Source organism: Molothrus aeneus, chromosome 3 (genome assembly GCF_037042795.1).
Source record: "Molothrus aeneus isolate 106 chromosome 3, BPBGC_Maene_1.0, whole genome shotgun sequence".
NCBI lineage: Eukaryota > Metazoa > Chordata > Aves > Passeriformes > Icteridae > Molothrus > Molothrus aeneus.
The window spans coordinates 10,474,915-10,498,330 of record NC_089648.1 but is presented as its reverse complement, the minus strand read 5'-3'; the positions used below and the strand labels follow the sequence as shown (position 1 = coordinate 10,498,330).

Below are 23,416 nucleotides of genomic sequence, written 5' to 3'. Positions count from 1 at the left end.
ATGCGCGACGGCCGGAGCGGGAGGGGCCGGTTGCCGGGCAACGGCCAATGGGGGGCGGGAGCGGCGTCCCTGGAAACGGAGCGGGATCCAGAGGGATTGACCGGGATTGACCGGGATCGAGCGGGATCCAGAGGGTGAGCAGGGGCTGGACAGCCGCCATGGAGCAGGGCAGGGTGTGGGGGCGGCGCCCTGGAGCGGGCCGAGGTGCCGGCGGGGCCGTCCCCATTCCAGGGATGCGATCCCAAAAGGCCGGAGAGAGCCTGTGGGGTGTTAGTTGTTGGGTTTTTTGGGTTTGGATTGAAGGCACTTGAGACAGAAACTGGTGTTCGGACTCAGGTGTTTATTATTTCTTATTAGTAAAAAAGTCTCGTTACGGTGAGTTTGGCAGCTTTTTATTAGAAGGCACAAAATGGCCAACTATTGTAGTGGTGTTCACAGGGGTCCCAGGATGAGAGAAGAGACGAGGATCTGACTGCATGTTTAGAAGGCTGGTTTATTATTTTGTGATATATATTATATTAAAACTATACTAAAGGATTTCATCAGAAGGCTAGCAAGGAAAGGGAAAGAATAGAATGAATAACAAAATCCTGACTGACCAGTCTGACTGACCAGAGAGAGACACTGCTGGACTGTGATTGGCCATTAATTAAAAACAGCCACATGAGACCAATCACAGATGCACCTGTTGCATTCCACAGCAGCAGATAATCATTGTTTACATTTTGTTCCTGAGGCCTCAGCTTCTCAGGAGAAAAAATCCTAAGGATTTTTCATAAAACATGTCTCTGACAAACTATCTCTTGTTACAAGGTCTTTTAAGACTAAACCATCCAATTAAGAGCTGACACTTAGATTATTTTCCTTTTTAACGTAATAACTTGTTATAAATGAATACTCCAATTTAATAATTAAGGAAATGTACTAAATTATCAAAGTATAAATTTGGAAAAAGCCACAAGCGAGTAGACTCTGAGCCACACAATCAGTTTTGGGGAGACTCAGGATTTGGTCTCTATTGCACCAAAGTCCCTGTGGGTCTCTGAAATGTCATTTTGAAGGGGTCTGTTTTATACAGTCTTTTGGGCTCTGGAAGGGGGCTCTTTAGCATATTTTAGCATATTATCATAGTTTTTCTTTTTTGCTGCTGCATTTCCTGGAAGCGGTGGATAATTCCTGGAATCCTGTCAGGTGAAAACTTCCTGGCATAAACTTCTGATGATGCCCATCAAATGCCTCCTGCTGGGGTCTTGTCAGACAAAAAAATCCCTTGAAATATACATCCCTGGAGACAGTGTCCTCCTGGTGTTTGAATCTCCATTCTTTATTTGTCCGACACTGGCTTGGTACACAAGATGCTGTGGTTTTATTTTTCCTTTAGCACAAATTATTGTATAACATAAATCACATAACTGATTCCAAAGAGCCTGCAATGTGGATTTTTCTGCCCAATTACAAAATGCCACCCAAACCCATGGAGAAGGAGGAAGAAGAAGCATGAAGAAGAAGCCCAGGACAACACCCTGTGCCCTCCATCTTGCTTCCATCCACGACATACTAAAAATCCCAAAATTTCTCACCAAGTGATTCACCTACACTGCTCTCTATAATCTATTTCACACTTTTGTGGATTCTAGTTTATCTTGAAGTCTGGGAAACTTTCTCCATGAATGAGGGTCAAAGTCAGTGCTCCCCTGAGGGTCAGGGCACCCCGGAGCAAACAGAGAAATATTCCCAGTGCTCTGGGTTTCCCCAGGAGCCCGCTGTAGTTTTGGGATGCCAGGAGCAGCTGGGAGCATCAGGGAAAGGCTGAACGCCCCCTCAGGTCAGGGACAGAGCTGATCCGCCCATGGTTGGTGGGTGGGGTCAGAGGATGGACCGGGCTCGGCTCAGTGGTGCCCAAAAATGGGGCAGGAGGCAACAGAGAGAATCTGGGGCACGGGAAGTTCCATGCTCCCATAGGAAGGGTTCACCCTCAGCCTGTAAAGGAGCACTGGGACAGATTGCCCAGAGAGGCTGGGGAGTGTCCCTGGGTCACTGGAGGGTTGGTGACAGAACCAAATCCTCGTAACCCAGATGTGTTTCCTGGCCCTGAGCATCAATTCCCAAGATCTCGAGTGTATGTTATATGTTTGTTTTCTAAAATGTCATCATATCCAAATGCAATTTTGCATTCTTGAATTACATGGCGTGATCATGACTATGTACATCAGGATAAATCAGGTTTGGCACCTGTTTCATGGATATATTCTGGATTCACATGATAACTGGCATAAGCTTAAGAAACAGCTGGTTTTCTTTAGTCCTTTCCAGGGCAGCCTGTACTTACTCAGATGGCCATAGTGGATGAGGCTGGTTTCACATCTGACATGGTTAGGGTGGAGATTCCTGTCCCTTACTCCTTCCATGTGTCACTGACATGAGGTGCTGAAGCTGTTCTAGATCAAACACATGGAATCACAGTCACAGGATGGTTTAAAGAATCCAGTGTTCTCTCTTCAAGAGGAACAAAGACCAGGAGTCATGCTAAAAGACTTTATTTCTCAGTGCATTCTTTTTTTTTTTTAGGAAAATGACTGTCTGCCTTTTTATTTTTCTGTTTTAAAGATCACTGCTGGGAAAAATGACAGCTGGCTCTGTCTCAGCTCCTCAGATCATCCCACTTCGAATCCCACCTCCAGGGAAAGCTCAACGGGAAATAGACACAAATACTCTCATAGAAATAAAATCAGGTATGAACAAGAGTTTAACCCCACCTCAAACCTGTACTTATGTGTCCAGTTGAAATATTTGGCCTTTATACTTTTTTTCACATTTAATCATGATGTTTGGAATGTGCATTTAAGGAACTTATAAAATTGACCAGCAGGTTTGATGCACCAAATATACTTGCATGTAATTTAATGCATCCAAACAATATTACTGACATAAAAAGTATATGTGTTAGCTGTCTTAATTGCTTCCAAGGCCAAACTTTTAAGCTGTTGCATTTGGCTTTGACTGCAAAAATAGTGCTTGAAAGAATCATGTGCCAGGCTCACTCCCAACATTGTCATTTCAATTTTTGAATTGTCACCTTTTGCTGTGGCAGAAAATACCCTTTCTGTCATTGGAATGGACAAGCTGCTGCAATGTTTGCAATGCAAAATCATTTCACAGATACTTTGCTGTCAGAAATATTGCTTACAATGAAATTGCTTTTGTTGAGTAACTGATACTTCATGGGAGAAACAATTTTGATCCCAAACATTCGGTCACTTATGGAACTGCTTTATTTTCTTTGTGTGACAAAAATCAAGCACATTAGTGAGTACTTTGTTTTTCCAAGGTTGCCTACAGTCTGAGGAATTAATTTTTCTGTTTCTTTCAGATACACCTGAGGCCTCTATTTATTACACTTTAGATGGAAGTAAACCAGAGCTCATTAGGAAACCTGGCTATGGGCCATATAACACCTTGGAGTATAAGGGTCCTATCATATTACCAGAGGGGAGAATAATGGTCAAGGCCCTGGCAGTTACAAAGTGAGTATCCTGTTTTGGTTTATTTTAGTCCTGTTTTAGCAAGGGACAGACATCTCTGTGTTGTTTAAAGCACTCCATACCCTGCAGGTGAGAGATGAGCCTTTCCTCAGGCAGTTTGCAGTCTAAATGATCCTCATGAATGGCACTGACTTGGCTTTCTCAGGATAATTTTTATCCATTAAAATGGATGTCCATGTTTTGTGTGGTTGGATAACCTCTTGGGTGTTATCTCCTGGACTCTGGGTGTCCAATGATCCCAGAGGCTGTGGGTGAGAAGCTGATGTACTGTCCTGAGAGCTCCTCCCTGGGAGTGTGACCATCAGAAACACCAGAGAAACCAGGCTGGTGTTTCTGGGGTCATCCAGTGGTTCTGTGGATTTATAGAAGCTGGTCTTCCCAGGAATTTGCTTCATTTCTCCCAAGGGATCACAGAACCTCACAGCTTAAGTACAACATTAGGTGAAGCAAAAATACAATACATTGAAAGAAAATTGGATTTTACTGCACAACCACTGACTTTGTCCAAAATAGCTTCATGCTTAGAGACAGAGAGAGGACACATCAGTTCTCTGTCTGTACTGTATTGCTTTATCTTTTATTTCCAAGGGAGCAGGAGCTTCCACTCCACTTGGAGATTTGTGTTTGCTGTTCCCTTTAGCAGCACCTGCAGCCAGCCTGTGCTTGTGCCTGCACTGCAATAACAACTTTATATAACACACAAAACCTAGGCCTAGGTTTATTTTCTTGCCATCACTGCCTGGATTAACACTTGTTTACAGTCTGCTTATACTAAGACATTTTCAGAGATTCACACTAATAACAATAAATCATGCAAGAGTGATTTGGACATTTACAGCAATTTCAATCCACTGCTGTAATTTAATAGGCATTAGAGAATGACAGTTGTTTTATCAAAGAAATATTGCTCAGGATTCTACTGCAATAATGACTGGCAAGCTTGGAAGGGCTGTTCCATCTAATAAGCCACATCCATCAGAGATTTTCTTGTTGCAGCACACAGGTCCATGGCAGGTTCTTAGCTTTGTGAATACTGATTTTCAGGGACTACAGGGAGAGTTCAGTTGTGACAAAGGTGTTTGTGGTAGAGTACCAGCAACCAAACTTCCTTTTTCCTGTTGAAGATGATGACAAGAATTTCCTAAAAGATATGGCCACACAGGTAAGTTTTGGAAATTGTAACCCCTTGTGTATAAAATACTGTATATATGATATTATTTAGATATTAAGCTTTGACTGCCAGTTTTATTCACATATCTTATTTTCTCTTATTGCACATCTTTGCTGCTTTGATCCTTTTTGTAATATTAAAATTAAGCTTTTAACATACTTGCTTTGAAAATAAATACCTTAAGGATGTACTTTTAAATTTTTAACAAATAACTATAGCAAGAGAGGATTAGAGCAAAAGCAAAAGTTTTATTTGAAATTCAAATGGAATTACATTTTAGAATAAGGAAGGTGGAACATTTACTACAAAACCTAAGAAGAATAGACTGAATGTGGAAATCAAGCCTGCCTGGGATGAAACAACCCAAGACCTTCAAGGTAAGTACCACTTCATAAAACTGAGATAGTCTTCTGTTCTAGCAGAAAATAGCATAGAGTTTTCCTCTTGTACCACTTGTAAAATGTGGGTAATTTCAAAACCCTCTCAGAAGACAGAACATCCTCTGGAAATTCCAGTTTGGATTGCTCAACACTGCAAATAGAGAACAAAATTTACCTTCCATACATTTCACATGACTTCTTAAAAACATATTAAAATGTCATTCATTTCTCAGCAGCACAACAAGGCCCTGTCTCTATTTCCCTTTGTGCCAGAAGATGCTGTTAACTTGATGGGATTGCAAATCCTTTACAGAGTTTCTTTACTGATGTTTGCTTGCAGCAAGATTCCAAAATAAATACACTGAGCAGAAGTGAAAGCTTCACCCAGATTTTCTCAGTAGATAAAGTCTCTTATTCCATGGCAACAGCAATGGGACTGTTTTAGAGCAGGTAATTGTATTAATGTTTACTCATTAATTTACTCTCAGGAGCTGGGTTTTTTTTACCATGCAGGAAGGAAGAAAACTGTAAATAAATTAAAACACAAAAGTCATCTCTATCAGAGAGGTGTGGGGTTTCTTCTAGTTCCATTTCCTGTAATTCCATGCAGCTTATTTGAACCCAAAATGTGGAGGCCAAATATGTTTTTAATTATGCTTAAATAGAGTATGTAACATTCCTGTTCAGATATACGTTAACTGAAGCATGGAGTGAGTGACAGTGGAATAACAGGATTGTAATTTTTATCTTGGAAACAGACAGAAAGCCTTCTCAAAGATCCCCTCAAGGACCTCAGCTCCTTGCCAGTGGTTTGGGAGCCACAGAGCACAGAGAGGAATCCACCTCAGCACAACCAGTGGAGTTATTACAGGTGAGCAAAGGGGTAAGCTGAAGAAAACTTTGCAAGGCTGTCATAAGGACAGAGGTCTAAAAAAAGGAGAAGGTGAAGATTTGTGATCTCTCTCAGCTATTAATGCCTTTGCCTGGATTCTACAGTCCTGATTTAAATGTAATGGTAATGATGCACTGGAATAGGAATGCCCAAAGCAGGACATAGTTGTCAGCATGGACAAAACCAGGCAAAGGAAATCAGCACTGACTGCATCTCTACTAATTATTTTATAATACATTCCTGAATCTGCAGTTAGCAAATACTTACTGCTGTTTGTTGGCAAGTTAATATTTAAAATTCAATATTCAATAATGCTGTGGTGGATGTAGCAAGGCATTGATTTATTTTTACTGGAAGAAGCCATGGGTCCTTAATTCAGCTAATGGGGGAATCAAGAATGGTAGATACTCTTCAAAGCAGTGCACTTCAGTGCAGTTTATTTCAAATTGCATCACTAGCTGCTTTTTCTATCTTTCTATGCATTTTGCAAATATTTCCTTACTAAAGCATAAAGAATTACCTCTATTTCAGTTTGCAAGTTCCTCTGCAGTGACTAGCCAGAAAAGCTTAGCAAGCACACACGTGTCAAGGATCCAGAGTGAAACAGATTTCCTTAAGTAAGTGGCTTCTCCTTTTAACATACTTGTCCTTTGGAAAAATATCTGATCCTTTTGCAACCAAGCTGATAATACTGTGGGCTTCTATAAAAATAAGGAAGGCAAACACAGACACTGGGTCATAGCTACAGAGTATAATCTAGATAGGACTTTGAAAATTCTGTTTCTTAAATGTAGTTTTCAACTGTCAGTTATCAGCTGTCTTATCACCCCTTAGAAAAAGCTCCTAACACCCATAGGATCAGAGGATAAACTGTCTTTTCAAATTATAGTACACCCTCAGTGCTGTACGTGAACACTGCTCACTGGAGTAGTCTCACAGAACATTAATGCTTATCAGGATTGAAAAAGTTCTGTGATCTACATCAGTGGCTCCCCGTGGTGCAGCAGTGAGGCCTGACAGACACAGACTGCCTGTCTGGAGACCTGTTTACCTCCCATCATGAGGAGGAAAGTATGAAACTCCATAGAAGCCAGACTGTCAGAACCCAGGACATCCCTCTGGCTGTCCTGGATGGCTCGAGCCCCTGCCAGGGGGCTCAGAGACCTTGGCATAGAGCCCAAGACCCCTGTGCCTTTGATCTTGACCCATGGAAAAAATGACCAACCTTGAATGAGGATTTACAAGCCACCAAAGTTTAAGTAGAATGATAGTTAGTTTGTCACAGGGTGAAAAGTAGAATTTTGGGGTTTTAGAATGGGGGCTCAGGGTCCCAAGATGGAGGAATTTGGGTATGCCTTGTCCTTTTTTCTCCTTCTTCCTAGCCTCCATCCTCTGGGTGATGGTAGCACCTTTGGATTGGTTTAGAGTAGAAACACACTGTCTAACATAGGTGATAGCTATTGGGAAATTATTGTAAATAACATACACACAGTTTTTAGTATAAAAAGATAACATCACCTCTGAAGGTGGTCAGTGTGCCACTGACTGACCTGCTGAACAGACCTCAGCAGGCCAGGGAAAGAATGTTATAGATAACAGCAAATAAACAACCTTGAGAACCAGAACAGAAGAATCCTTTGGCTACTGGGCTGGGAAAAGAGACTGGTACATCTCGGGGTCATCATGACCACAGAGACCCCCAAGACCAGTCAGCTTTCTACCTTGCAAAGCTGTTTGGAGTTCAAACCTCCATATCATGGATGTTGGGGCATGGTGTGGTGTTCCACCACTGCTGAGAAATCAGCAGCCTAAGTCCTGTCACAGCCAATTGCAGATTATTCATTATTATGCAGCAGTGCAATCCCAAACCCAGCTCAGCCAGTTTGCTTTATTTTCAGATGTGCACATTGCTCTGCCCCTCGCCTGTCTGAGCCCTTGGCTCACTTCTGCCAGAAATGTGGATCTCCTGTCCCCCCTGTGCCATTCCAGCGCTTCCCAGTCCCCGAAGGAACACAGGTCAGCAAAACATCACAGCAGTCCACACATCATCCTTGCAAAGAACAGCAGCCTCTGCAAGTTACACAGTCAGTGCTGGCAAACCTGTTACCTACTCCCACTTTCATTTCAAAGTTCTGCTCTAATTGCTTTGTTCTGCTCAATACCTTTAGCACTGGACCAATTAAATTCTCCAACAATGGGTGAAATTGATTTTTTCAAGGGCCATGTATTCTAATAAGGAAAACAAAGAAAAAGTAAATTATTTGCCTGTGTCAGGAAATACTACCAGACCTGAAACTTTAAATGGTGGCATGTGTGGGCATATGCACCAAGTTTTTGGAGTGGTGTGTGTAACTGTCTTCTCTAAGCTCTTCCCAAGACTGATCTAACAAGTCAGTGGTGTGTTTCCCTTCCTGTATCATCAGAAAGTTTTCTGGTCTGGGAAATGCTGTAGTTTTAAGTAATGACTGAGATTCACCACCTCCTTAGATTAGGTTCATAATTAGGAGAATTTCAGTTACCTGTGTGAAGTGAGTGACAGTGGAATAATATGATTGTAATTTCCTGGAAACAGAAAGAAAGCCTTCTCACAGGTCCCCTCAAGAACCACAGCACCTTGCCAGTCCTACTATATTTTATACTATCATTTTCATTTTATTGAAAATTACTTTAGTACTTTTCTGTCATTCACTTTCCAGATGTCTTAATATTTTCTCAGTATGACCCTTTGATCTTTAAGGTCAGTATCAGCATCAATTGCAGTCAACTGCTATGTTTCCAATGACCTTGCTGCTGATGTAGACTCCAGATAGGAAAATACTGAAATCTCATGATGACCTTAATGATCTCATTGTGGTCCTTAACATAACTGTGAGGTGGCTTTTCCTTCAGATGGCACCGTGCCTTGAATGCAGACATCTTGTGCCAATGAATACACCCACTTGCATTATCTGTGAGGCACCAATAGCTCCACAGCTGCAGCCCCAAAACAGCATCTGCATAAAGGTAATTGAGAATAAGAAAAAAAAAATAATGATTTAACTCCTGGCATGCATTTTTCTAACAGATTACTTCATTACAAATATTTTGATCCAACCCGGCTTCGTATAATTACATTATGGACAGCTTTAGGAGTTAGTGGGATTTAAAACAGCTTGAATGGAAAAAGGGATTAAGGATTCCCCAGTACAAGAAAGACATGGACATACTGCCCTTGAGAAGGAAGAAGCAGCAGAGGCAATGTGTGATGAGCTGACCTTAACCCCCATTTCCCTGTGCTGCTGAGGAGGGCAGGAGACAGAGAATCAGGAGGAAAATTAAGTCCAGGAAGGAGGGAGGAGTTGGGGGAAGGTGTTTTTTGAGATTTGGTTGATTCCTTATTTTTCATTGGTAATAAATTCAGTAAGTTTACCCAAGATGAGTCTGTTTTTCCCCTTATAGTCATCAGTGAGTAATCTCTCCCTGCCCTTAAACTCATGAGCCTTTCATTATATTTTCTCTTCTCTGTCCAGCTGAGGAGGGGAGTATTAGAACAGCTTTGGTGGGCACCTGGTCTTCTGCCAGGGTCAACTCACCACCAGAGGTCTTTTAAGGCACCACATAGTATTATGGTATTAAATTATTATTAATAATGGTCTATGCAGATATTGGGCTGTCTGGTTTTTGTGAGGATAGTGACTAGCAAACTGAAACCAGAGTATACAAAGACCTGGAGATACTGAATCTCCTGAGGAAACTGTACCATAATTTTTTTTAAAATAGTCCCCATGTGATGAGGGACAACATGGCCTGACTAAAGTGTGAAACAGCTCAGACTTGAAGGACATCCTCTATCTGCAGGGCTGAATAACCACAGCATTTTGTAATATCAAGGCTTCTTCTCTGTCTTTTTGTTGACAGTTTTCAAATACTCTGTGAAATGTGTTTTCTCTCTGTTTAAAAGGGCAAAGTCATTTGTCAGGTGTGTGGCACAGGGAATCCTCTTCACCATAAGCACTGTGCAACTTGTGAGAGCAAACTGCCTGAAGTACAGATGGTAAGGCTTCAGTCACACTGGGTGAGTCAAACCACAGCACAACATCCTTCATCTCTGAAAACTGAAGTACCAAAGCAGAGATTCTCTTCCCAATGTGACATTTAAGCCCAATCCTCCCACAGAAGCTCCACCACAAATGTCCAATTAAACATGAGTGTCTCATGTACCTTCAAGTTTCTGACATGGAAGTCAGGATTGTGAACGCCCTTGAGAAAGCTCAGAATGCTCTTAGAAAATGCATAGGCTTGATTCCAAGGGAGTCTTATTTGTGTCCACATTACTTCCAATTGCAATGGAAAACTTGAGTATATGCATCAGGAACAACATTCACACTGATTTCAGTTATTTTCTGAAAATAGACTAGGCTTTTGCATTATTTTTCATATCTCCACTTTTACATTATTTTTCTTATCTCCACTTGCTGCTTCTCCTACATGCATACAGCTAGCATGCTTGTATTTGGCTGTGACTCTGCACAGAGGTGAGAAAAGCACTGAAATATTACCCTAAAATTGCTCTGTTTCAACTCCCCATTTAGCTTGGTTCCTTAGAAGAATTTTATTTTCAGTTCTAAAAAAATCTTGTATGAAAAATGTCTGGTACATTTTACTTCTCCATGTTGTGGTAAATACAAAAATGATAGAACAAGAATGGTTTGCAAGTTAAAATCTTCTGATTATAATTATTAATATCCTGAGTTCTAAAACTGTCCATAGCTAGAGGCAAAAGTCTCTTGTATAGCCACATGAGTGTCATTTCAAAGTGAATTTCAGCAGGATTCTGTACTTACCTAAGATAAATGTATGTTTGGCTGCTTCACTGAATGCAGAAATGTGTGTAGATAATATGTAGCTGCATATGTAGTTAGGCATATGACTCAAATGTGAGACCTGTATTAGCTGAGAAACTTAAATGTTTACTAAGAATTATTAATAGTAATCAGAAAATTTGCTAATAATAGTGGTGAATTAGTGATAACAATAGTATTTTTAATAATAGTAATAATGCTGATATCATTATGAATGGCTATTAAATAATTTCTATTTAGAACATATTTAGACTTGTGTTTTTCTAAATTTTATTTTCCAGCTGAACCCCCAAATTGCATTGTTCAAATTGCAATGCAGGCCACAGATTAAAACAGGGCTATTTTGTGTTTGCTTACTTGCTGTTATGGTGTAATCAAAATAATTTTCCTTGGCTTCTGTCCCCTATCCATATTCCTGACTTGTAGAGAAAATAAACTGCATAAGCCTTAAGGCAAAACCTAACAAAACATTTTTAAGTCCTAAATGGGATCTGTACTTAAGCTCTGGAAGTTTCAGATGAAAAACCTGTTTTGCTTACTCATAGAAGTTAATTGTAGAAAAGTTGGGTAATATATAATTTGCACAAGGCAAAAGAGTGCAAAAAAATATTTATGCAGCAAATTCCAAACTGTGAGGAAACTCTTTGCCTGAACACATTCTCCCTGCCATACTACTAAAAATAAAGGTACAAGGAAAATTGTGTGTTGGATTTGGAAATGCAAGGTTGTCAGTACAGAAGCCTCCATCTTAATTTCATCTGGACTTATACATAGAGTCCTATTAATAAATACTCAGTTTAAAAGCACACTATTTTTTAGTGCTAGTTCTGCTAAAAATATTTTCAAATTAATTGATGCTACATTTTACTGTGTTTTTGTAATGAAAATTATAGGTTAGATCCAAGTCACTCTAAGCTGCAAGAGTTCCTTTAGGCTGAATATTACTTGATGTTGCCAGAGCAGCTTGCTCTCCTCTTTCCCCTTACGAGGCTGGTGGACTTTCCTTCACGAAGAGCATTTTGTGCCTAATGCTTTTTTTGTTTCATCAGCCCCCGTTTGGAGGAGACTCGTGCCCGGCTCTGCAGGGGCAGCCAGGGCAGACAGCTCCGTGCTCCAAGTGCGGCGGCGTGAACCAGAGCGACGCCCGCTTCTGTGCCTGGTGTGGGGCCAAGGCACGTGCTCCTGCTGCCTGTGGGGACAGTCCTGGGGCTGCTTCTCTGCTGCAGTGCCACACTGCTCTGTGCTAAGCTCCTGCCAGTCAGTAAACACTGTTCTCATCGAGATACTTGCTTAGAGCAGAGAGGATTGGGTGTGGAAAAATGATCGGCTTAGATGACGTCCTGACCCCACATCAGTCTGTGACACCAGGGTTTAGGGCTGCAAACAAATTATCATGGGTCAACAGGCACCAGGTCATTGCATCAGCTGAGATGCAACAGCCCTGTGCTCAGGCAAAGTAACTTCAGCATCAAAGGTTAAAGTACAGGCTGACCCAATGCAAGTTTTCCCATAACAGCTCTGGGCTATAATCACCTCACAGGCAATTACCAGATATGAGATGATGCATGCAATTGTTTTGACTGAAGGCCTCCTTAACTTCAGTAAGAACAAGTACCTAACTGCTGCTCAGTAGAGTTACAGTCACTGTAAACAATTTCCCCTTGTACAGTGCTTCTACCAAAGATCAGACTCAATGAGAATTTATTCTCTGTGAGCTGAATGCACATAAAATTTGAAACACTTCCCTATATGCATAAATAACCATTAGTCCTGTACTGTACTAGGGCACCCAGGGTGGTACTTTACTTCCTTTTAATTTATTCCTCTGCCCTTATCATTCCCGAGTCATTCATCCTATGCTTCTCTAGTGACAAATGTTGCAATAAACTTTCCAGCCTGGACCTCCTCCATCCTACTTTACTTGTTCCAAGTGTGGGACCAGCAACCAGCCCTATGCTCGCTTCTGTGTGTGCTGTGGTGTCTACATAGAGCCCCCATCCAGACAGAGCTCTCCTGGCACTCCCATGGACCGTGGGGACCCCCTGGCATCCTCCCAGGTAGGACACACAAAGCCAGGTTTGAACTCAGCAAAAGGCTGCTCCACTGGGGGGATGGATCAGCACAGCTCCATTCCTTGGGAATGGGAATTCCATTTCCTTGGGACAATGCTGTGGGCTGGGAGCACAAGGAGGGCAAAAATGTTTGTTTTGCTTTCTGCTGAAAAGCAGCCTCAGCCCAAGACCTCAATCCAGCCTTTGTAAATGGCAAAGTGAGAAACAGCCAGCATTTCAAAAGTCTTAGCTCTTCATGTAGTTTTATCTTATTGGCTGTGAATTATTTATGGTCTGCTAATACAAGGTATTCTTCCACACAAATGTAGTAGTTGTTTTTAAACTGTTTTAAGACAGAGCCCAATACCTAACAAGGCCAGCTTTTGCCCTACAAAAGCATCTCTGGCAATCATGAAGAATTTGGATTTTGCTTGAATATTTGTGATAAGTTGCATTGTTGTTACAGACCATGCACTAATTAAAATTTAAAAATTGTTAATTATTCTTCTTGGTAGCTTTTTCATTCCCTTACAGTTTGGTGCTCTGGTCAGTTATGCTTGTAAGCCATTGAATTATATCTATATTACTTATATTTTCCCTTCTCCTCCACCCCTCACAGGCAAAATTATTACAAGCTCAAGTTGCCTGGCAAACTTGTCCTGTTTCCTTGCCCAAATCAAGGGCACAACTAACAGAAAGAGAAGATAAAGGAACCCAAACCATTGGACTTTTTTACCCATCCAGCAAACTGTTGGAAAAGAAGGAGCTTGAGCTGATTTCACAAAAAGAAAAGGTGGAAAAGATGAGTGATCATAAGCCTCTCCTGACAGCCATAAGTCCTGGAAAAGGTTAGAAGTTCTGAGTTCATGATTTCTAAACAATTTATGACCTTGCTTTTTTTTCTTGAAAGTATTATAGTGTATGGAATGTGGCATCAATGGGACACTGATTCACATCTTTAGAAGTCTGTGTTTCCACCAGCCACTTGTAAATGCACTGCCTTAGAATTCAATCACTGATCTCCACCAATACCTAAAATAAAGCTATCATCAATATCAAAATTTGGGTTACTGAGCCCTGTGCAGCCTTACTGAATTGGTAGCACTTTGATTTCTTCAGATGCCACAAGACTGGAGGCAGGTGTCCTGTATGAGAATTGGAAACCACTGAACAGCTCCCAGTTCCCAGCAGCCTCCCCAGCCCCTACCATGTGAACTTCAGGCAGAGCTGTGATGGCACCTGCAGGGATACTGATAAACAAAACTCTGAGGCACAGAGGGTCAGAGCTCTTAAACATATGATGAAGCTCATCTACATGAGCAACTTGTTTGGGGTGTTGCTGTGGAATAACTTATAGAAGCTTCAGAAGCAAAGAAAACTGAACTAGAGGAAGGGATTCATAATAGGATTATAAACACATCACTCATTGAAGAGCCTTTCCTCTCACACACTACAGTAGGAGCAGTATCAGTAGTGCAGACAACTGTCTTTCACAGTGAGTTTTGTGGTCTCTTTGTCTTGTCACCTTATCATAAATCTCCCATACCTTCTCAATGGTGTCTCATGGGCAGCTCCTCACAGCACTGGCTCCTTTTTCACAGCACAGCCAACAAACTCCAGCTCTCTCCTCACCCAGCTAACCCACCCTTCTATAGCACTCATCGTTATTGGACACAGCTGTGGCCTCTAAAGGGCAGGCCTGTTCCTCATCTTTGGTGATTAGTACAGCTGCAACTCCTCAGGGGTGAGACTACCTTCTGTGCTATTCTCTTACATTCTATCCCTCCACAACTTTGTTCTTTGTGGAATCACTTGGCTGCTTGCTGTCATTAAATGCTTGCCATTTTTAGAGGTTTTAGTTTTACGATCCTGAGAAATCTTGAGCTTTCTGGATCCCAAACCCTTGAAGACAGTCAGTATTAATTAGGGATCTAATAAATGGCTCAGTGGGCAAAATTGTCTTTAATCTCACAGGGCAGTCCAGCTGGGCAATCCACAGGATGAATTAATTTTAAATCATTACAGCACCAAACCCTGGTTTAGAGGAGCAGTTACTCTTTTGGATCCACTTTCTCATCTAGCTCTCTTCAGCAATCAGATGATCAACCCCTCAGGCTGTTACCAGAATTAATTTTCTATTGGGTAGTAAAAGTTGGTAATGAATGTTAGAAATTCCTCTTTTGACTCTGTGTGTCTGTATTCAGATGGCCTCTAATTCTCAAAATAATCTGGGGAAATCTGTTTTCCTCCTCCCTTCCTCTGAAATGTGACATGTTCTCTTAGGCATCACTGTAGGAAATACTTGACTCAACATGTCAAGGAGCTTAATTTAGTCAGAAATAAAACAGGATTGGCTCCTAATAGTGCAAAGAAAACAGCAAAGTCACACTGAATATTTGTATATCTTCATCAGAAACACAGCTCTTGACTTGTGAGTGAGAACTGCTGTCACTGGGAAAGGTTGGGCAGAAATTCTGAGCTGCTTTTGAATTCTTTTGACTTTTATCCACTTAGCGGAGGTAACTTTGTTGAAGTTGCACTGTGTAATGTATTCTCCTTTAGATCCTGCCAAGGACTGAGGAGCTAATTTCATTCCATAAATCAATAAATGTCTCTTACAGTCAGTTCATGCTGAGTCGTATACATGGCTTGAAACTATCTGTATCAACAAGACCATGCACTATCACCCAGGAAAATCTTGTTTATTTATGTCAAATATGACAATTATTTCTTCAATTAAAATAGGATCAGACATTTGATATTCAAGTTTTTAAATACAAGCAATTAAATAAAATGGTGGAGGTTATTATTTCTTGACCCTATCAACTATTAACTAACCTTTTTATGTGTGAAGATTAAAAAAAAAAAAATTAACAGTTAAGAAAGGGGCAAACAACAGCAGTACCAAACCACTAATCCTCTGGTGTATGCTGTATTTCTTTTATTTGCTGTACTTTCAGTCTGTTTTGAACAGGAACCAAGACATTTACCAGGTAAACATTACAAAGAACTTCCCTTTTCTACTCTAACAAAGGTTAAATCAGTGTGATATAGGTATAACGAGATCTAATAGAACATCAACCATGCAAGAATATGTTCCTGACCATCTGGATTTTTTCAAATAAAATCTGGGGATCTGGGCTAGTTGTGAAGCACTTTATTGCAAATAATACTGACTTCTATGGAGAGATCACTCAGCAAGTAGTCTATTTTGGATGTTTTAAACACTGCTTTCAGCTTGTATTAGTTTTTGGGAACAATTTATGCTGTTCTATGGATCCTTCTTTTTCTATTCATTTAAAGCTGCTTAACAAGTAAGATTTGTTGGTTTAGTTTGTCATAGCATCATTTGTCAACCTAGAGTCTTCCAAGCACAAAACTCCTTGTGCCTTTTCTTTATCTTGTAAAAGCCAGAGCAGCACTTTCCTTCTCGCTTGGTCTCTTTTCACTGTTTTAAGCTCCACTTAACATGAAGGAAAGGATAAGGTCAGAGCAGCTGCATTGTGTAAGTTTAAATGAGGTTACCAAGCCTACACAGTTTATTTACAACAAAATGAATCATGCTCTGTATTTACCATGAGGATGCTAAAAAAGAAAATCAGCCAGATCCTGAAAACAATCAGTTAAAAATGAGAACAAGTCCATTTGTTTTTTTCTCTGATGAAAACAAAATGTAGCTGTGGAATTGCCTGGACAGGAGATGCAAAAAGCTCTAAATGGTTTAAGATGAGTTTTTAATCCAGGCACATTCAGCCCCTCATGGTTTGTGCCTTCTATCAGCATAAAGGAATGCTGACTCTCTCCCAGCAATCCTGACAGGCAAAAGAGCAGCAATGCTTAAGCTTTTAATATGCTCTTACATACAGAATTGAAAGGAATTCATTTGGAGGATAATTTACACAGACCAAAATGTTGTGTATCCTGAGTTTCTGTGTTTGCAGTTTCCAGATTTGGATTATTGTTCCCTGTCAGTTATCCCAAATCAACTAAAAATCAGTTCAATAACACATAATTGCTTAATTGTAATATTTTACTTCTTTTCTTATGATCTGGAGTAGTGTGAGATTTTTCCCTTCACATAGAACCAGTTTTGACTCCTAAGGATCATTCCAAGACATGGCTTTGTTGTGAATAGAGGGCCCTAAGGGTGAATTATAACTACAGATAAAACAGTGTTTCACTTGGCTTTTTAGGGTATAACTTCCTTCTCATTTTCATTATTAGATGAATTTTCTAAATATTTTTATCCCAATGAAACTGTGCTATCTTTTAAATCTTCCATCACTTGACTAGCAGGAATGTTAATCACATTTAAGGATTTTTCTCCCTGTGAACAGGTTACTGGAGAAAACAGCTGGATCATGTTTGTGCTCATTTAAGAAGCTATGCCCAGAACAACCTTGAATTCAGAACACTGATTGGAGAACCTCAAATGGGAAAGGTAGGAAGGAGCTTGTGAGCAATATCTCCCTATGGAGGGTCATGAAAAGATTATTGTGGCTGCTACATAAACACTGGAAAAGTAAATGTCTCCCTTTTCTTTAGATGTTGATCTGTTTGTCATTTGTCTTGTTTGGTTGTTCCATTTTTTGGTTAGTCTTCTCCTGAAGACTTTTTTCTGCTTTTTTTCCAATGGCAATTTCTATTCTCTAACCTAAGAGCTGTAATGGGAGTGAGAAATCCTTTGCTCAGCTGCTTTTATATGGTAAGAAGGTGGAAACCTTCTAGGACTCTTTCCTAAGGAATAGATACTCCAGTAGATAATTGCTATCTGATTTCTATATTCACTGAGACCTACTGTGCACCAGGATGTCCAGAAGCTGTAATGCAACTACAAGAGAATATCTGCTTAATAGAGTTGAGATACAGTCTATTGCAACTTATTTCCTCTGCTAGAGGATTCAAAGAATATAAAATTGCCTAGGGAAGGCTATTCCTGCTGCTTCTTGGCCTTTTGTTAGTTTATTAGTTTATTATTTACTAAAAGCAGTGCCCCCAGAAGTAACAAATGGCTCAAAGCAGATGCCAACTCTCTGGGTTTAATGCTGCTTTTTCAGTTTTTCATGTGGATTAGAAATATATTCAACCTTACCTCAAAATTCTTGACCAGCTGCAATATAATCTTCATTCCACCTCTTTACAATCCCCTGTGCACTCATTTTTGTATGACTTCCATAGACTTATTGCCAGCAGTACTGTCTCAAGGAATTGATACACAAAGGTACCAAAGTTTTAATACAGACTGATGTCACTAAAGCGGCCACCAGTTCTCCTGGATCTGGGAGTCCCAAGAACAACACAGCCTTTTATGCAGCTACAAAATCTCAGTGGAGAATGACTGGACTTCCATGAAATGCAGCCTTATGACAGTTTTGGATTTCAGTTGTTATGAAATTTCCAGTTTCTCAAAACACACCTGCCCCTTTCTCATTGACATGGGAAGTGTTGGTACAATATCACAGGGAGGCAAAGGCCACATCTGTGATTTTGTGCATTGGCTGCACAAGAAACACCATCAGCAAGAATTATTCTTTAAAGTACTTCTGTGGGGTTTTTTTGCTAAGATATCCTAATGGCTGCTCTTTCCTTTTAGATCAATTGTGCCACCATCTCTGAAGATGACTATGAAGTCAGCATTACATTGAATTTTGCTGCTGTTAAAAAGGTCAGTTCAGGGGATGGGGCCTGTTGAGAGGCAGCTGATCTAAAGCTGTCACTAGAGCAGTGTAATGCTGATATATTTTAAATTCAGGTCTAAACAAGAAATGCTTTTGTTCAGAGGGTGTTAACTTACCTCTTCAGAGAAAATAATCTTTTTGTTTCTCTGTTGGAGCTGGATGAACAGGTATCTTTATCTGATTAAGCCAGACTTCATGGTTATGTTGCTATCATCTCACATTTTGTTGGTTTGCTATTAGTATTAACTGTCTTCTTTCAGCTGATGTTGTTTGATGATTCTAGCACCTCTTAGCCTTTGATCTCAGAACCTGCTTTCCTTCAGCCTGCAAAGTGTGCTCTTAAAAATTAAGCTTAGTAATTTGCAATAGTTTGGAGATAACTTTTGTCAGAGCTCCAGTTAGGTCTATTCAAAATCTGGAATCTCTATCTCAGGAATTACCATGTTCCAAAAATCACAACATCCCCATTTCCAGCTTTTCAAGATGAAAATCTACCATTTCAAAAATCCAAAATTCGGACTGCATCTCTTGTGTGGGATCTTGGAAAGCTTACCTTGCCATGTGAGGCCTGAAAAAAACTGTATCACATCATTTCAGAAGTGGAATTTCTCCAATGGTAGAAACACTTTCATTTAGATGAGAATCTTCATTTCATTAACTGAGGTTGTATCACTTTTTTTCTAAATCAAAAGAAATACCTAACACAAGGTTCAGAAAAAATTGCTACATAATTTTGCCTCAAAACAGAGTTTAATTACATATGATAAGGTCTTGTGGTAATTTGACACTGATATTCATAGCCTATGTATTTTCTCATAGGCAAGTGTTGTGCCACTAACATTATAGCAGCATTACATGATAATCTTAGTAACTGCCTGCATTTGATGATTCTACAGGATATTCATCCTAAGAGAGCAGTGAAGTTCAGCAATTACCTGAGTGCTGGAACAGAACTCACAGATGGACAGGATGGCAGTCAGACTAATTTTGGTGAGATTTTTTTTCCTCCCTGTCTTTACAGTAGACCATAAATAGAGCAGTGAGGAATACAGAAGTAGTGCTTGGAAGCTCAAACACAAAGGCAGGCAAACACTCTGTGCCTATTTAAGTTGGTCTTTTAAGTCTCAGAACATGTCCAAGTTGAGATTTAAGCAATGTACAGATGCTTTCAAAAATTCCTGGGAACTTGATCCCTGGAGAGCTGAGGAGAGAAGTGAACTGCAGCCACAGGTCACAGCAGTGCTTTTATTATAGCACTAAAACTTTAGATGTTTCACATACTCTCTTACAAGAAGAACCATAAATATCAATATTATCTCTACTTCTGAGCTCTGCCAGGGACTGCCAGCTCTGGCACATTTGACAGAGATGAAAAATTATGAAATACATTCATGTAGAGATGTTGTTAAACTGCAATCTCCCACTGGTGTCAGTAACAGCTCAGCATTTTGGGCATCTCATTTTGGACTTAGGTTTTCATTAAATCAACCAGTTGTAAAGTCAGCATTACAATTCAGGAATTCCTATAGCATCATTTGACATATTTAATTCACATGTAAGATTCATCCACTTTGTGCTTCCAGTCTGAGGCTTGGCAAGAGGCAGTCACTGCACTGGGAGCTGTGCAAACCTTTTGTTAAAACCAGTTTGAACTGCAACAAGTATTTCATCACTTTCTCATGTGGAAAACTGATAAATACTGCTTTGATTTTGGATAAATTATTTCCAGATCTCTGCTCCAAGTTCTAGCTAGGATACTAACTTTGCTTTGAATTAACACTTGTTTTCATTTCTGGTAGGCAGAGATGATCCTAATCTCTTCGATTCAAGAGGCAAAATAAAGAGAACCAAGTCAAAAACATTCATGGGACAGGAATCTAAGCTCTCTGTAAGTATCCTCTGCAAATACAGGAAAATAGATTCACAGAGCAGCACTAACATGCAGGAGGGCATCCAGGCATTAAAATAGAAAGGTTTTAATCCTGACTGGGGGCAGGGGATAAAAGTCCAACTTAATATAAAACCTAGACATTGGTGACATTTAGTTCAGAACTGAAAATAACTAATTTATTTTTCTCAGAGTTTAATTAGATTTTTTTCTCTCATTTTGAACCCTTTCAATTTTGACACTGCATTAGCCTAAGGACTGTTGCAGTGATTCTCTTACAGATTTTTTTTCAGAAGCAACACCAAATGGAGGTATTATTATCTTCCCTTAACTTTACAACATTTAACTCCATAGAGGCCTAGTTTAATTCAAGAAGCAAGGATTCACTTCCCCTGGAGACCAAATTTCCTGGAAGAACTGTCTACTAAAGGGATTGTCAGTAATGACATGGAAAATTTCAAAAAGGAAATGTACATTAATCTAAGCTTGGATCAGTCAGCCAACTCAACAGGTGGGAGAAGATACAGAGCTCTGTGATGAGTCCAGAGATAAAAATGCTTGGCCAAGTGACTGAGCTTTCAAAATAAGAAAAGGTTGAAAGCTGGGAAGAAATAAAAGGAAAAGGTTTTAGGTTTTGTTGTTTGTTTGTTAAGATTTAGTAAATTCACTGAGGCAAAACATACATATTTTTAAAACAAAATACTTCCACAAGTTCTGGAAGCTTCAAACTTTACTCCTAAACATGTAGCCATGTTTAATTTTACTGTGCTGAGCAGATCTTTGTAGAGCCCTGGAGAGCTGCATTGCCATAAAGTGAATAATTTGCAGACACACATTGCTGAATGAAGACCTCAGTAGTGAGATATTAGCCAGGGTTACCCAACATTTGCTCAGGTTCAGAAAGACATTCCCAAAGAAGTCAGGGATTAGTAACTGAGGCTCAGATACATCAAATTCTTGCCACAGTGTGCATTTTGAACTTTCATTCCATGCAGAATCTGGCCCACTTACTTGTATTTTCCCTGTGTGAAATGTTCCTGGCTGTTGTGTCTCCACAGCCAGAGTCCAGACAGCTGCTGGATGAGCTGGGTCAAACTGGGAAAGGAAGAATCACCTTCATAGAACAGTTGCTCAGTGATGTAAGTAACACTTGCTGGAGTTTCCTTTTTCAACTCTTTGGCTGTCTACTGCATGAACATTAGCCTGGAATGCAACTTCAGCTTGATGATTAGGAGACAACAGCCTTGCAATACCAGGCTTCAGATTGAAAGAGCATTTAGAGAAGATGGAGCCTGTTTTACATTTACAGATGATCTCCCCAAATCTCTATTTGGTCAGTGGATAAGGCAGTCTACTCTGGGTTTGTCAAAGCCAAACAAAAAAAAAGTATTAGTTTTATAATTTAGGATCAAGTCCTCTGTATAGCAAAGGCAAGCATAATCTCTGTGTTTCTGCTCTGGGATCTGATTTGGCTACTGTTACACACATTAACTCTGGCTTTGAGCTAGGACAAACATTTTCAGAAAAAAGCAAAACAACACACTTTGAACCTCCCTCTGTCTTGAGCACAAAGCCCATTTGCCAACTTGAACTGGCCTAACACAAAAGCGAGGTGGAAGCTGAAGAATCTGTGAGGTTTTAGCAGCCCCCTTTGCCTGTGCTCTGTTCCAGGGAGCTGACCCCAACTCCCTGAGCCAGGAGGAGTGCCCTGCCCTCACAGCTGCTGTCCTGAACAAGCACACAGGAGCCATCTCCCCTCTGGTGCAGAAAGGGGCTGACAGTCACCAGCAGTCAGGGCCGTAAGTGAGTTCCGATCCTCTGCCTCGGCTCTTGCCAACTTTTAACAAAAGAAATCACACATGCTCCAGTTTCAGAGAAAACTAAACCCCATCTCTTCTCCACAAATATGTTCCTTTCAAGGACACTATCCACACTCCCTCTTCCACTTGCCAGCTTTGAAGATTTCTCATAACTTCTGTTATAAAAGCTGCTGTTCTATTCACTTCCTTCCTCCACCTACTTCAATTTAATGTGATAAACATCACCAAAGCCTAAACATCACACTTCCTATGTGTTCTCTACCCTCCTATTCATCTTCCTAAGTTTTATTTGCCAAGTTTCCTCAGGTAGTAAGTGCATTGCTCATTCCTCCTGTGCAGGCACAAGAACACAGCTCTCCACGAGGCAGTTCTGCTGGGACTGGAGGGAGAGGAGGGCATCCGAGCCCTGTTAGGGTAGGTACTGTGGCTGGGCCCAGAGCCTGCCCTGTGTCCCTGAGGGAAGCAGCATCCAGAAATTCCAAAGTTACTCCACATCAACATTCACCTACAAGCCACTTCATCATAAGTGCACTGAATTGAAGCAGTTTAAACCAATGTGTTCTGTATTTACAGCTGCAATGCAAGTGTGCAAAAGAAGAATGCAGCAGGGCACTCAGCGCTGGATTTGGCTGTTGCAGCTGGAGATAATAAGGTTATTTCCCTGTTCCAAGTAAGTGTGGATAGAGAGCACTGAACAAACTTATGTGACACGGAAACAGTGTTCTCATCAATGTGTTATTACAGCAAACTTAATCCCCAAATAAAGTTGAAGGTTCTTTGACTTTGGGAGCACCTGACCACGTGTGTCCAGTTCTGTCTGCAGAATCCACGACCCTGGATCAGCTTGGGCCCTGTAACAGTCAGATAGTTTCTCCAAGATTCCCCCATTCCTTTCCAGCAGTTCAGAGCACAATTCCCCTCTGACTGCACTCTATCCTGCAAATTTTCTTTTCCTTTTGAAGCAAAGGGACAAACCAAACCTTCCCAGGCACAAATATATTTCAATGTCTCTGAAATGTCTGTAATGCCTGATGAACACTGACACTTGAGCAACAGCACTGCAAGCTGTAACTGATGAGCTTAATTTCCTTTTTGATGTTAAAACTGCAGCCCATTGCAGTAAAGGTCAGAGTCTTGTCCTCCAGAAAAATGA

General features: G+C 40.5%; 1 protein-coding gene across 5 annotated transcripts; it reads left to right on the top strand.

Annotated features, from left to right (window-relative positions):
• Positions 1–44: 44 nt before the first annotated feature.
• On the top strand, positions 45–23,060 carry DZANK1 (double zinc ribbon and ankyrin repeat domains 1). Of its 5 annotated transcripts, none has more exons than XR_010783319.1 (21): positions 45–134; positions 2,608–2,732; positions 3,371–3,524; positions 4,587–4,704; positions 4,994–5,090; positions 5,852–5,964; positions 6,517–6,602; positions 7,884–8,001; positions 8,875–8,988; positions 9,926–10,039; positions 11,876–11,998; positions 12,722–12,883; positions 13,497–13,725; positions 17,215–17,318; positions 18,471–18,542; positions 19,452–19,545; positions 20,355–20,443; positions 21,502–21,582; positions 22,115–22,246; positions 22,603–22,677; positions 22,837–22,876. XR_010783319.1 is itself a non-coding variant. In XM_066546255.1 (21 exons), the coding sequence occupies exons 2-21, from the start codon at positions 2,624–2,626 to the stop codon at positions 22,955–22,957; spliced, it is 2,280 nt and encodes a 759-aa protein (XP_066402352.1). In that variant the 5' UTR covers positions 45–134; positions 2,608–2,623; the 3' UTR covers positions 22,958–23,060. The 5 variants fall into 5 exon arrangements, 4 of the variants coding, with proteins under 4 accessions (XP_066402352.1, XP_066402355.1, XP_066402353.1 ...); XM_066546255.1 differs by having other exon boundaries at positions 9,926–10,018; positions 22,115–22,242; positions 22,837–23,060; XM_066546258.1 differs by having other exon boundaries at positions 22,115–22,242; positions 22,837–23,060.
• The last annotated feature ends 356 nt before the right edge of the window (positions 23,061–23,416 follow it).